General features: G+C 39.5%; 1 protein-coding gene across 1 annotated transcript; it reads right to left on the reverse strand.

Annotated features, from left to right (window-relative positions):
• Positions 1-436: 436 nt before the first annotated feature.
• Positions 437-11868, reverse strand: LOC134497739 (lanosterol 14-alpha demethylase). Its single transcript, XM_063303612.1, has 10 exons — positions 11661-11868; positions 10446-10544; positions 8826-9002; positions 7656-7782; positions 6447-6621; positions 5197-5316; positions 4030-4225; positions 3448-3543; positions 1773-1941; positions 437-718 (listed from the first exon to the last, which is right to left on the reverse strand). The coding sequence occupies exons 1-10, from the start codon at positions 11820-11822 to the stop codon at positions 522-524; spliced, it is 1518 nt and encodes a 505-aa protein (XP_063159682.1). The 5' UTR covers positions 11823-11868; the 3' UTR covers positions 437-521.
• Positions 11869-14646: the final 2778 nt, after the last annotated feature.

Here is a 14646-nt window from a genome sequence, read left to right on the forward strand (position 1 = left end):
CCTTATATTAACCTATCATATTAGGCATCAGGAGTCACAATCTTTGAGATGAAGGCAACAAGATTTGTTTTTCCTCAGTGATTTTAAAACTCTGCTTTTTAAAAAAAAACTATTAAAATAAGAAACAATATCATTTCTGGAAAAAATGTTACCAGCAGCATTCCTCGAAGGAGTCTTTTGTTAGTCACAGAGAAATCCACTATGCCAATGTTTACAAAGTTAAATAACCTGAAGTTGGCTTTGTATTGCAGTATTCAGTGAGAGCGTTACGGTTTTTTCCATATTCAAATGGTACTATCTTACGTTCCTAAAAAACCTATCTGCATCCATTTGTTATCTTTGAACCTCCTAAATTAAGTTTAGTAAGAGCTTTAACTTAAAAAGCAAAATGAGTTCAAACACATTCAAGTTATAGAAACATTAAATAAAGGACAAATTGTAGCACAAAATTTCAAATTTCTTTACAAATTACATTACAGGCAATGATCAACCTCTTCTTTAGCTGGTCTAGAAGAGTTTCTCTACAATGTATGTGTCTTATTTTGTGATCTCCTTTTGTATATAATTAATGGATTTGTAGGTGTATGGATCATAGTTGTATAATTTATGGTAGGGAAGTATCCATCCACTAAATCAAATTCATATAAACGCAGAAGTGTTGACCAAATTGTTTTAATCTGAATATATGCAAAGTTCTCTCCAATACAACGATGACGACCTAAAAAAACCAAACATATACCTTGAGTTTATAGTTTCCATTTTTAACAGACAATTATTTCTCCCCACCTACTCCCATGAATAATCTCTGAAGGAGTAGTGTTCTGAAAGGAACCTGCTGCCTCTGCCTCACAAGGATTCTAGAAAAAGGATATGAAATTCATGGGTGGAGGGGCAGGTGCAACAGCAGACATTTGCCTTCTATATGTGCATCCTGGTGTTACAAGGAGGTTAAAATTGACCAGACAAGCTGCTCCTCCCAAGTGCTGCTGATAACCTACAGAGTGAACCCTTTTTGTAATCCCAGAAAGGAGCTGCTCTTTTCCTCTCCAGTTACCTTTTCTCATACCACATCTCCATCCAGTGTTGTTCTCCCTTCCCAGGTTAGCCTTCTCCAGATACTTTTTTGTTATTGTTACATATATGGGGACATGCAGATCAATTAATTTTATAAATAGGACACTTTATTCTATAGGCAGCTAATTCAATTTAATCTTAATTGTTTCTCACCCTGCACTTTTTGGAGGGTAGCTTTAGGCTACTTTGTGTGGTTTGTGTGTTTATGTGTGCAACAAAACACAGGTTTACTGGGAATGAGGGAAATCTCCAGGATTGGTTTTGGTTGTTAAGAGTTGCACAGGGAGTGTGAGACCAGGTGCACTGAAAAGCTATTGATCCACAAGAGTCTAGCCTCTCCTCCCTACTCCCATACAAGCTCTATTTAACTATGCCAGACATTATTGCTGATGTATTTACATCATTGATTTCAACAGAGGGCAACTTTTTTTTTAATGGTACTGTTTTGAACTTGCAAAACATGTTTAAATACTTGCCATGTTAGCAGTTGTGACCATGCTTTGGACGTGGTGAATGGTTTTTTCCTAGCAATGAATGTTCTGCCCAACAGGTCCAATTTATGGGTTGTTCAAATCATAGGTTGTATTGCTGCTTTTTAGATAACGTTCACCTAATTCTAGCCAGCTCCAAGGATACACTGCAACCAACCATTCATTGCAATAAAAGTGGAGGCATACAGATATAATAAATAAACTTACCAGCACCAAATGGCACAAATGAGAACTTTTTCGCAGCTGCAGGATTATCTTGAAGATAACGGTCTGGTTTGAATTTTAAATTTTCCACCCAACAGTCTTTAAGTCTGTGATTGATAGTAGGAGATACACAAACTTGATGACCGGGTGGAATTGTATAACCAGAAACAGTCTAAAGGCAAAAGACAATATAAAAGTAAAGGTTTTTGATGCCTAAATTACTAAGGTGATACATTAAGAGTTGGCAATCTATGGAGTGCATAAAGGGGATTATTCAGCAAGATTTTTTTTAAAAAATATTTACTAAGAATTATAACTAGGGTTGAGGAGCACAGAGGTTCTTAGCTTCCTGTTCTTCATTAAGATCCAACAATAACTTCCCCTTAGAAAGTGACAATGGTCCAAGCAGGAGATGACCAAGGCATGACTGACTGTGAGAGAGGTCAATAATAAAAATAGCAAAGGTGAAGCCAGAAAACCATCTCATCCAACTTTTCACACTTCATCTTGCACAAGTACACCCCAGGTTTTCTTACGGTTTCTAGCACAGCATCTTGGCAGTTATGTAATTATTGGGATTCAGTGAGATATTGTAGTTAGAGAGCAGATTCCAGGCTCAGAAGAGGAAATTCTGAGGGATGACTTGATTTCCACTCACATGCTTCACTAGTTTCCAAAATAGTTCCTTTCAGTATCAAAATGAACTATAGCAAAGAAATAGCTTTTAAAAAGCTGGCGAGAACAGAATGAAGTAGTTGGAGAGCTATTTAAGAAACATGGGCAACTCTTTTCTGGTGGCTATCAGAACCAACTCATAAAGAGATGAAGGAAATCTCTAACAGACCAGGAATTCTCAACTAATAGCTCTAGGAAAGAATCTTCACATTCAAATGCCAGTGAACACCCTATCTTAGGTTTATTCAGTTCATAATAAAAATAACTTGGGGCATGAAAATCAATTTGGTGATTTTGGGCCTTACACTCTCTTCACAGAGTTGTTGTGGGGAAAATAGAAGGCAGGACTTTTAGATATGTATGCCAGCTTGATCTGACTAAAAATAAAGGGATAAAATCTAATATTTCAAGAACAAGCATACAGGGAAAATTCATTTCATCAGTCTTAACATGACGTCTACCATTTTATCAACTAAGCTAATCTCTGGTATTTACAAGCATTTTGTCATCTAATACACATAATGTGTCTGGAGACACATTTTACATCACATGCTTAAGGTATTTCTGTAAGTTAATTCTATCAAGAAAGTGACTATTGAAGCTAAGTAAATGTAAAACAATAATATTAAAAAAACACCAATGCTAAATATTTCTACTCAGAAGAAAGCAATAATAAATGTACTGTAACCTATTCTCAGAAGCATCCATAAAACTGCAACTTAATAATATAATTCTATAAAGTTCTATTTAGAAGAAAGTGCCAGGTTAAGTAACATGGCCTTGTAGCCAGAATGTACTGTATGCCTAATACTGAACTTTCTTTGCCCACAGTAATTAACTAAAGATGAAAAATGTAGAATTATTCCTCTTTCTTACTCCAGGCATGATTAAGTGTTAAGACAGAATTGGTACATACTAGTTTAGGGCTTACTGTATCTTTATAATATTTCCTTATGTGTTTATTCTGATTTAATATATACTGAATATAAACGAAGTTTCTTACTTGGGGAGTTTTAGCCATCCTCATCATGGTCATTATAGGTGGTCTAAGTCTTAATGTTTCTTTCAAGCAACGATCCAGCAAATCCAAATCCTTGAGCTAAGAAAACAAGATATTTACAATTTCTCATCTATTCAGAATATTTCTTAAAATGCCTATACTTATAACCCCTAATTATATATACATAACTATATATATATATATATATATATATATATATATATATATATATATATATAAAATTATGCTTTGTACATAATATTCACTGCAAAATCTACAGTCACAATTTTTTTTTAAAAAAAAAGCATTGGACACACCCTCTCAGGCATTTTGCTAAGAATATAAATGATCACATGCAAATCATACAAATATATCCTGCAGTTTTTCAAAATACTTTCAGAAACCTGTTGTGGGAGTTTGTTTTGTTTAATATATTTTTGATCTTAATATCTGTACTTGAAAAATCTTGGAAACTTGAGAATAGTATATGATATATTACCTTGCTAATCCAAATTAGCTTGCATTCCACATATACATTTAAAGGCTATATTGGTAAGTTAAAAAGGAGTAGCAAAGCCTACAAACCTGATCATAGTTCAATGGAGGTAAATCTTCTCCACACACAGTTTTTTGTTCCTCATAACACTGTTCCTGTATTGATTTATCTCTGGCCAAAAAGAAGCCAAGCCAAGTGCTAGTGGTTGAAGATGTATGCTGGCCTGCTAAGAGCAATCCAATAAGCATCCCAGCAATTTCATCATCTGTTAGAGGGCGACCATCTCTGGATTTCAAGATATAGGTAGCGCATCAGAATGAGAGAGACAATCCACAAATTTCTTAAATCCTCTTTCTAAAACAAATCCACATTATTTTACAACATGGAATTTCAGCATAGATGTCAACATTATTAGAAGTATTTATGCCTTGCCTTTCCTCTACATTGCTGAATTCAACCAAAGGGGCTTACAAATTTAAAATATTGAAGATTACAGGAGTAATCATAGTAGTAAGACATAACAGTCTTCTTTCTATATGTCTTGTCTTTCCAGGCAGTGATCTGTTTAAATACCATTTTAGAATTCAAAGGTTCTAAATATTGCTATGTATAGACAAAGCATCTTTTCAAAATGTTTCAGCCTGGATCAGTGTTTGTCTTTTATAGAAGTTTAGGTTCCTGGCAACAAGTAGCTGCTGAGCTTATAAGATAAATGCTTTATTGCAGGGTTGGGCAATGTGTGGTCCTCCAGATGTTGAATTCCAACTTCCATCAGACTAAGACAACATGCTAATGATGAGGGATGATGGCAGTTGCAGGCTTAAAATCTGAATGATTACATATTGTCCACACTTGGGGGTGGGGGGGAGGCGGTCACAGTTTAATATGATGTTAAACTATTCATTTAACCATGGGTTTCTTGAATAAAGCACTATACACTAAGCTAAATCCCCCCAAACATCTTATGGTATGATATCATCTGTGATCTCAGCCAGATTAATTCTGGAATCAAGATAATAGTTTTCTCACAGAATATAACTTGTATTGGAGATTACTAATGTTTCTGTTTTCAATTCCATGCTACTTTCTTCTCTTGCACAACAAACTACATCTCAAAGTTGTTCTTGCATCTCATAGATCAAAGTTCTGAATCTTGTCTTGATTTCTGATCCACTGTATAAGTTTTCACACAGTTGTTTTTATTCCTGTTAGGATTACGGTAACCCTTATGAGAGGCTTATACCATTTTCACATACTTGTAAGTAGCATTCAGCAGTGTTTGCAGCATGTCATCCTCTCTTGTTGAAGACTCTCGTCGCGTCTGAATTACTTCATAGAAAATAGCTTTTATTTTACTATGGGCTCTGTCTCTGCATCTTAAATTAAAAACAGGTTGCAAAATGTGAACACCTTGGATTTTGCAGATAATACTTTTGAACTTTTAGTTGCCCCTTAAGTTTTTTTCAGCCCTAGACAACAAAAGATACATCAAATTTGAAAAAGGGCTACTGTAGTGCAGTGCCAGAAACTAGCAATTACTTACTGAAAGCAATTCATTGCCCAGACTGCAATTCCCAACCTGGTTCAGGATTTTGTTTCTTTTGCATTTGGAGAACTGACCCCATTACTTTATTTGGCACTTGAAGTTATTGCCTGCACTCTATAACTTAAGGTAAACATAAACAGACTGGATAAAACTCATCTAGTTGCTTGTTCTGAAGGTTCCTATACACCTTTTAGCTGCTTTCTCTATTGCTCAATTGTATCTAACTTCTGCACTAGATGATCTCCAAGATTCTTTCCAACCCTTATATTCTATGATTCCAGCTTAAAAAATGGTAGTCATGGTACAATCACAGTCCTATCCAGGTTCAGACACCACAATCTATGCTTATGGCAAGTAGTAATACCTAAGAACAGAAAAGACACACAAGTCCCTACAACCAGCTTCAGTCCTGATGGAGAGTTTTGAAGACTTCTTCATTTATAGATTTACCATGTAAGCCGAGAACGTTAGGTTCCAAAATGCACTCCCAAAATTGGGTCCGGCTCATCCGCAAGTATTATATGGTAATATTTTTTTACCATGAAAAATGTGCTACCCACAGATAAGCCAATTGTGAAAATCAAAACCTAAAAATTTTGAGGATCAGATTATCCACAGATTGGCTTATCTAAGAGTATATACAGTCCTTGAAAAACAAGCTTCTAAGATTTGATGGGGCAAAACTGACAGCACCCTGCAATACAACTGGACTGGATTCTGTCCTGAAGTTCAATGGGTAATGCTGGATGTAAAGAGTGAGAACTCCTACAGAGAACCCAGAACATGGTGATAAGAACAAATCCCTAGCTTTTGCCACCCCTCCTCCTCCGTACTCAAACTTCAATTATCAGACCATTGTCTAGGCTGTGGCTCTTCATCCTGTCTTCCAAGGTCATTCCCACATACCATTACATATTTATTTCATTAATAATGTCCTCAACTGTTCAAGGTGTTAAGTACCTGAAGCTGGGCAAAGGCAGCCACCCCGGTAGGAGCCACGCAGCATGAGTAAATCCCCCATCCAAATCGGCGTAGAGCTGTGCTACTTTCTCATTGAGAATGCTTCTTATTTCCTTCCCATGTAAACAGTGGCTGGCTGTCAAAATGATTAGTTCTGAAAATGCTTCAAACAAATCTGTGAAATTCAACAAGGAAAAAAATACGTTAAAAGAAAGACAGTACCTCAAAAGTCTAGTGTTGTTATTTCCAGTCTACTTTTAAAATTGCAAAATTAAATTAATATGGTGAACCCCAAAAGGTCAATCTAAATCTTTATGAAGATTCCTTGATAGGACTTCAGGATCGAAAGGAAAAAGATGTTCTGGAGGACGGCAGAGGGTGGGAAGAAAAGGGAGAGGTTGACTTTCTTCTTTTCCATCCCTCATTGTCAAAGAACAGACCCCAAAAGCACATTACCATTGAAGTTTATACTTCAGTTCTGACAAGACCAGTACAGTAAGTCACCTGAGCTGAAACCTAAAGCATCACTGGCCTTTAGCCAAAGACTGCATCTGTCTAATGGAGAATGCCAAGGGCCAACCCAAAACCAAAAGAACCAGCCTGCCTTCACACTCAATCACACAACAGCATTCAGGGCCAGCCCTCACAAGAGCCCTGAACAGCCATCAGAGGACAGATGATACATGACTTCCATCTGCTTATTCACAGAGCTGATCTCAACTGAATTTCAACAAGTTTCTGCAGAGACAGCTAGTGCCATCTCCCAGATATAACTCAGCAAGAAAACAACTAGCAGAATTTCCTGGTATTTCTGGTTGGTATCATTATAACAACTCTTGAGTTTTTTGGCATGGCATACATTTTCTGCACAAGATACCACATCTGTGTTCCTCAGACTGATCAGATTAATTCTCATTAATTCCCAGTCAATCAACCAAGCAGCAAACAACGGCCCAATCAAGGCACTCCCAAGGAGAGAACAACACCCCCACCAACACAAGCACGGCAAGCCATGGTATATAAACTGAGAGCAAGGCCCATTCCCTCTTTGCACTGAAGATGTTGCCTAGTCTGGCAATGAAACGTCTGCAAGAAAACAATAAGGCTCAGAGAGCACCAAGGACTCCACAATTCAACCCTGAGCTACAAATATTCACTTTGATTAATTCTCATAGTCTAAATGTAAATCTTCATAAACAGTATACTTACTTCTTTTTCCTTTATCTCCCCAAGTTTTAAAGTATTCTATAGTCTCTTTCTCAATTATTGATACATGATGTTTAAATTGACTTATATTCAGACCAGTTTTTAGCATCTTCTTCTGTTCCAAAAATACCTTAAAAATAAAATATTAATTTCAAAACAAAATATTTAGCTTATACCAGCCTTCCTCAAACTGTATCTGCCTGGGGCACTAGAATCTAAATTCCCAGAATTACAGGCATTTTTTTTAATCCTTTTTTTAAATATTTGGTCAATGCAAGGCAGCAAACATACCGAATACTCCTGCCTCCTGTTTTCCCAACAACAACCCTGTGAGGTGGGTTGGGCTGAGAGAGACTGAGAGTCACCCAGCCCAGCTCAGTCACCAGCTGTCAGCTTGTGAGGTAGTCCAGACGAGAAGCACATCCAGAGGTTCTAGCACTATCTTTATTGTAAGGTTACATTAACAGAAACTTGCAAGTCTGAAATTACATCTCTCCCCACTCACCTTTACAGCCCAAGGAACTAGGGAGGGTCCCTTCTGAGACATTTGCCACACCCTGATTCCTTATGCAGGCTCAGCTGCCTCTTATCTGACCGTTGCCTAGTCTGCAGCTCTTCCTCCTGTCTCCCAAGGTCATTCCCATGACCCATTACATCAGCTAACAACAGCTCAAAGTCACCCAGCCAGCTTTCATACCTCAGGGATGCCTAGAAATCAGAGTTTCCTGGTTTCTAGGCCAGCACCTGAACCACTAAACCAGCGTAGGCAAAGTCAGTTCTGTAGCAACTAGCATTTGTTCTGTTTTGCAAAGCCCAAGAAGACAGAAAGTCTAATCAAATAAATGCTGCTTTACCTTTCCAAGAGCAAATTTTCTTGATCTACTGCTCTGGCAAATAGAAAACAACTGACTGGGAAGGTAGAGGCCATGCCCTTGAACACTCAATCAGAAGACGAGGACCGCACTCTCATCAAAAATCCAGCCTAGTTACTGACTTTTTCCAAATGGAGCTCTTTGTCAACGCTAAACCTATGTGCTCAAAGATCTCTAAGAAAAAAATGTTCTTTTACAATTAAACCTAATCTGTTGTGTCAATTTTTACATTCTATTTATATGATTTAGTATAGAAATTCTAGCTAAAATAATAAATCAATTCATGTAACAATATACATACTACATTGGGTACATCATAAGCTACTCCCTTGCCAAAGACAGGAGTGGTTAGCCGTGAATATACTTCTTCTGCATTCAACTCTTCATTTTTACTATTGAACAAGAGAGCAGCTGCATCACTGCCCAGGAGGTAGGTGAAGGTCTTTCCCACCATAGTGAAGCTAAATACAGGCCCATACTGCAAGGAACAAACCAAGGAGTTAGAAAATAAGGAAACAAAGAAAAACAGAAGTTTAAAATAATGGCATTTTTAGCATGATTGCAGACACTGTAGTGAATATTTCCACTTACAAAATAAATACATGTGGAAAAAAAGAAAACATGATCAAATAGTGATGTTCAGTACTACAGCCTCCATTAATTTGTCATTTTTAGGTTTGCATAATTAGCTGGAAGAGTACACCTACTTGACAAGCAGTCAGGCCGGTTACCTTGCTCTAATTGTAATATCCATATGTAGACTATTTATTGCCCATTTCATTCTTTTTCACCTTGTCAATAAAATACTAATTTCACATATTTTTATTTTAGTTAAATTATAGTTCAGATAAGTGTTTTTCCAACTTGGCAACTTTAAGATATGTGGACTTCAACTGGGAGTTGAAGCCCACACAACTTAAAGTTGCCAAGTTGGAAAAACACTGATTTAGATCATATAGCTTAGAGGAGCTTTCTTCACTGAACACTGTAGAAGGGAGCTGAGAGGACCCTTTCCTGCAGTGCTTCCTGAAGCCACCCAACCTGGAGCCCCACATTGAGCACCAAAAGTTTTCCAAACCAGATGACTTTGGGGCCCACTTCAGGCTATCCTGCAGCATGTACCAGAGGCAAGGAGCCTGCAGACTGGGCAACCGTTACCTGCAGTGCAGGGCAAAGGAAGCTGAGCCTGAAGCAGGCAAGAAAGGGGAGTGGCTTATGCTAGTGATTGCCAAAGGCTCTAGCCAGTACTGCAAAGGAAGCAACATCTACTCTGCAGGCAGAGCTTTTGTGGAACACCACAGACCCTGACATTCTGCTAGACTGGATGGCTTCAGAACACACAGTGGAGATGGCCAACCTGGACCTCCCTCTATGATGGGGACCTCTGGCTTGTACGGCAGGCGGTCCTAAGCCATCCTGTCCTGAAGTACTTTGGCGTGCATCGGAGGAGAATACTAGGAGCAGCTTCCCCCTGCAAGATTGGCCTGAAGCAGTTCAAAGCCAGCTGACTTCTGCATTGAGGCAAATTGCTGCCTTCTCACTTCAGCCAAAGCAAATCATATGTTGCTTCCATAGTCCACCCTGTTTCCTCACCTTGCTTTGTGCTGCTCTAGGAATGAGTTTTTGTCAGATATCACACGCATCCCCAAATGAAACCCTGGAACTGCAGACAAGACAACATTTGGGGCAAGATATGAAATGGGAAAAAGATTAAGCATGTTACTCCGCTTTTATGCTCCATAAAAAGTAACATCAATGTTCTTACATTTGTTTGAGACGTAATTATTGCCTATGAAACTACAGTCTTATATGGACTCAGTAGTTCAGTTATCCAAAACAAACATTAGTTTAAATATTTTGAATAACTGTATTATTTCAGAACCACCACATTAATACAGTAGTGCAAAGGAATTAGGCTCACCTTTTCATAGGCATCTTCTAAAAATTGGATAGGATTTCTTCCAAATGCAATTGCATGTCCCAAAAAAGGGATATTTGACGGAATGTAAGGTGGATACTTCTACAGATGAAAAAGAGAGAGAGAGAGAAAGCCTATTTTTGTATTTTATAGCTGTACAGAGAGCAGTACACATTTACCCAGACTGTATCTCCTGCTTCCCTCTTCCACGAAAGCTAGACTTTAGGTGAGCAAACAAACGCTGAATCTGTTAGGAAGGTAACATTTTTAACAAACAAAAGGATTGGAGGAGACTTTAAGCACACAAAAATTGCATGGAACTGACCCAAGCAGATCAGAGGACTGACCACTGTCCCTGAAGGAGAAGTTAAAATAATGCTAGATGGACAGATCAAGAGCGTGCCAATGATGCTTCAAACAAACAAGTTAGCAATACAACAAGCAAGCATTTTAATCTGGGGTCTGTAACTTTTGGCTAAGAACGTAAAACTTGTGGCCACAGGTCCTAGCCCCATTCACGATTAGCTTTGTGGTTGCTAAGCAGAGATGCTCACAGTGTATGGCCACTAAGTAGCAGCCCCAAAACACCCACTTCTGATGCTCCAATACAGGAAAGGGCAGCAAATGCTTTTCATTTTGGTCTGTGGCAAAATGCTGTAAGACCAGCAGTTGCCATTGAAGCCTACCACCCTTGTAACCTGGGACAGAAACTGAAGCTGTAACTTGGGAAGAAAGGCTGGTTGCTCATCATCTTTGCCAGTGTCCATTGGCCACACTGGCTGAGGATTCTGGAAGTCACAATCCCAACACATCTGAAGGGCATCAAATTGGAGCCAAATGAACTGCCACAATGAGCAAAGTAGTCCGTCCATCCTTTCCTCTTTATTGCGGAATATTGAGGACCGGTCTCCTCGCTCTACACACAGGCTTCTACAATGAAAGGTTCAAGGGATCTTTGCTTTTTTCATTTTGGAAACGAAAAGGGATTTTCGTTTTGAACGCTGAAGGACAGGGAGAGAGTCTGCCGCATCTGCACATCCTCTGACGCCCCTTTGAGCCCCGAGTCACATCAAAGCACCTGCCTCTAGAGTTCACGTTGAGTCATGTGCGACTCAAAACGAAGCCCCCCACCCACGCACCCACCCACCCAAAAACTGCACCGCACCTCTAAACAAAAAAGGCTGCACCCCGACGCGGACACCATCCGACCGAACTTACCTGGCCGCTACTGGACTGTCGCTGTTGGCGAGAGCCGAGCTGTAACAAGTAGCCCAAGCTCAGAGCAAAAGCAGAAGCGGCCAAAAGCAGGGAGAGCGGGCTGCCGGCAGCGACCCGCTCCAGCAGAGAGCCGCCCGCTTCGAACCAGCTCAGCTCCGCCATGCCTTCGTCGGTCGCGGGGAACGCGCCGCGCAGCCACCCAGAGCGGGACCGAAAAAGACCGGGGCGGAGCCCAGCCAGGTGGGCCGATCTCTGTCCATCTGACGAAGAGCGCAAAGCAGCCAATCGGCGAGCGCGTGAGGACAGGGTGATTACGGAATGACTGCGGGGTTGGAGCCGCGCGATCGTGGTCAGCGCTGGAGGAGGGTTTGCACGCGCACACAAACTCCGATTTCTTGTGGTATTTGTAGAATGGCAACAACACGGGCAGTAAAGACGTGGGGGTAGGACCGGGAGGTGAGGGTAGGAGACGAGCCTCTCTGCTCATGAATCTCTCTGCTCGTTCGGTTGTTCAGGAGAGGTGACCCGCTCTTTGAACGGCCGATCCCCGCGACACGGATCTCCCCAGGACCCTGGCTGCACTGCTTCCGGAGCTGCATTTGGTGCATGGCCTTTCAAACAACGAATCGATTTCTGTTTCACCAGGACTTTAACTGTTAATGATGCTTTAATTGGTTTTAATTCGTGTGCCCTTGGATTTTAGTAATTAGCTACCAAGAGTATTCAACAGTATTGGAATAACATGCAAATAATAAGCAATCATACTCAGTGCTTTCTTGGCAGATAGTATTCAGCAGCCCGTTCTTGGAAGATCTGTTCAGATTGCAATTTCCTTTATTTCCCCGCGACTTGCTTCATAACCAACTTACTGTATAAATGATGGTAAATGTAATGGCTCTAAGCATTTATCACTGTTGCAGTATAGCTGCTTATTTGTTTCTGCATTGAATGTGAGAAAAGATGTTGCTGTTTTAAGGAACTAATTAAAGTGAAACCAGCCATGACACTTTTCAGGCGCACATGGAAACTGAGAAAAGAGGGACCACTCTACAGGAGAAAGATGTTGTGTTTGTGCAAGGTCTGAAGCACTTCTGAACCATTTTCACACTTTTACATCCAGTTGGGTTCTCAAATTCAAAATGTCAAATGATGGTTGCAGACACCTGACTGAAGCCCTCCATGATCAAGGCCCACCATGACTGAGGCCTTCCATGATTGAGGCTTTGGTTGCACAATCACAACAGCTGTTTTGGCTTTTCTTACCCCCCCTGAAGGTGCACCTTTGCACAACTCTAAGTACTATCTCCACAGTACAGTGATATTAGCCAGACTTATTCCATTATAAAACGAAGTGTTCATGATGCCTTTCAAGGGCCACATGTCAAAAGTGTTCAAGGGATCTCTGGTCCACAGTGTAACTGCCACAAGGGAAAAGATTACACTAAATTCTATGTCATTTGTGAGGAAGTTTATAGAAAAGTATTTCTGTGTACCTATTGTCCCCGTTGTGCTGAAATTTTTATAGCCAAGCAGAAATGCAGTATAAAAGCAGAATACTCTGAACTTAGGGATGACATTAATTAGTTGGAAGTTCTTTTTCCATGTGTACTGGACTACCCAAGGATGGATATCAGATTTTTGTGTTGGTGCTCTAAGAAATTTGAAGACTTCCTGGCTGCTATGATCTGTTTGTGTTCCATTATGGCTCCTTTAGTTTCAAGTCATCACATATGTTAGCACAATCTTGGAGAAAAACATGGGAGCTGAATATGTAAGCATGATGCTCCAAAACTACGGAATGTAACTCTCTGTGAAGAGTGCTGATTCTGTCAAGCCTGGTGTTCGGCTAAGAGATTTAACCTGCATTGCTGGAAAGAAAGCAATACTCCAGATCTCAAAGGATGTTTAAAGGGATGTGTTCTTTGTCAATTTTTGAAATGTCTTTATATTTAAAAATGAAAAGATGGAAGTACGTTACCATATGGTCTAGACCAGTGTTTTTCAACCTCAGCATCTTTAAGATGTGTGGACTTCAACTCCTGGAATTCCTCAGCTAGCACGCTGGCTGGGGAATTCTGGGAGTTGAAGTCCACACATCTAAAAGTTGCCGAGTTTGAAAAACATTAGTCTAGATTTAGCAATATATTAAAGGACTGAGCTAGATCCAGATTAATACTGTATGGATGTTTCCTTTTTTAAGTAACTACTGTGTATTTTTTAATTGCATTACCACTGTTGCTTTATGTTTCTCTTTGTTAAACTCTAGTATAATGTACAATAAAAATATATATTTAAAAAGCTATGCATTGTTGGCCCAGGCCCTTTCTAAAACTAAGAGCTTATTTGTAAAAGTAATCATTCCTATCTGCTTCTCTACATGCTCTCTCAAGAACAGTCCAGAGTTCCTTATACAGTACCTAGGCAGGAGGGAGAGAGAGCTGGGGAGAGGGTTTAAGTATAGTAATTGATGCCAGGGGTAGGGAGAGGCTTACCAGCTCAAAGTATTTGGGCTACCTAAGGCTGGGTTGCCAAATCCAAAATAGAGGACAAATTATGTACTGCTATCTAGTGGTCATCTGGAGTTTGCAGCTTAAAAATCTGGTAGCCTTAAAAGGTATGTGCAAGTAATAGTTCAATTCATATGCATATATCTTAATGTTATGTCAGGCTATAAATGCAAACCAAATCATGTGTATAGGATTGTGGTATTTGTAGGGGAGAGAACTGCAAGTTTGTACTGGGCCCCAAAAGTTATGTTCAGGTCAGAACAGTTATAGAACCTGAATTGAATGTAATTCTACTATTTGAAAATTAAGTATTTTCACAATTATTTTGCAAATCTCTTTGAAATACAATTTTTAAATTTAAATAATGGTTATTTTATTTTACATTTATTTATAATTTCAACTTTTATGCCCCCCCCCACTTGTCTAAAACTCTGGGTGACTAACAAAGGCTGAAAGAATAAACAGTTACAACAGATTTC

Source organism: Candoia aspera, chromosome 4 (genome assembly GCF_035149785.1).
Source record: "Candoia aspera isolate rCanAsp1 chromosome 4, rCanAsp1.hap2, whole genome shotgun sequence".
NCBI classification, from domain to species: domain Eukaryota; kingdom Metazoa; phylum Chordata; class Lepidosauria; order Squamata; family Boidae; genus Candoia; species Candoia aspera.

Coding starts and splice junctions, on each gene's coding strand:
- LOC134497739 (XM_063303612.1), bottom strand. CDS start 11,822: ATGGCGGAGCTGAGCTGGTTCGAAGCGGGCGGCTCTCTGCTGGAGCGG. Junction 5,317..6,446: donor CTGCCTTTGCCCAGCTTCAG/GTACTTAACACC, acceptor TTTTAATTTAAG/ATGCAGAGACAGAGCCCATA. Junction 3,544..4,029: donor CTCCATTGAACTATGATCAG/GTTTGTAGGCTT, acceptor TTGTTTTCTTAG/CTCAAGGATTTGGATTTGCT.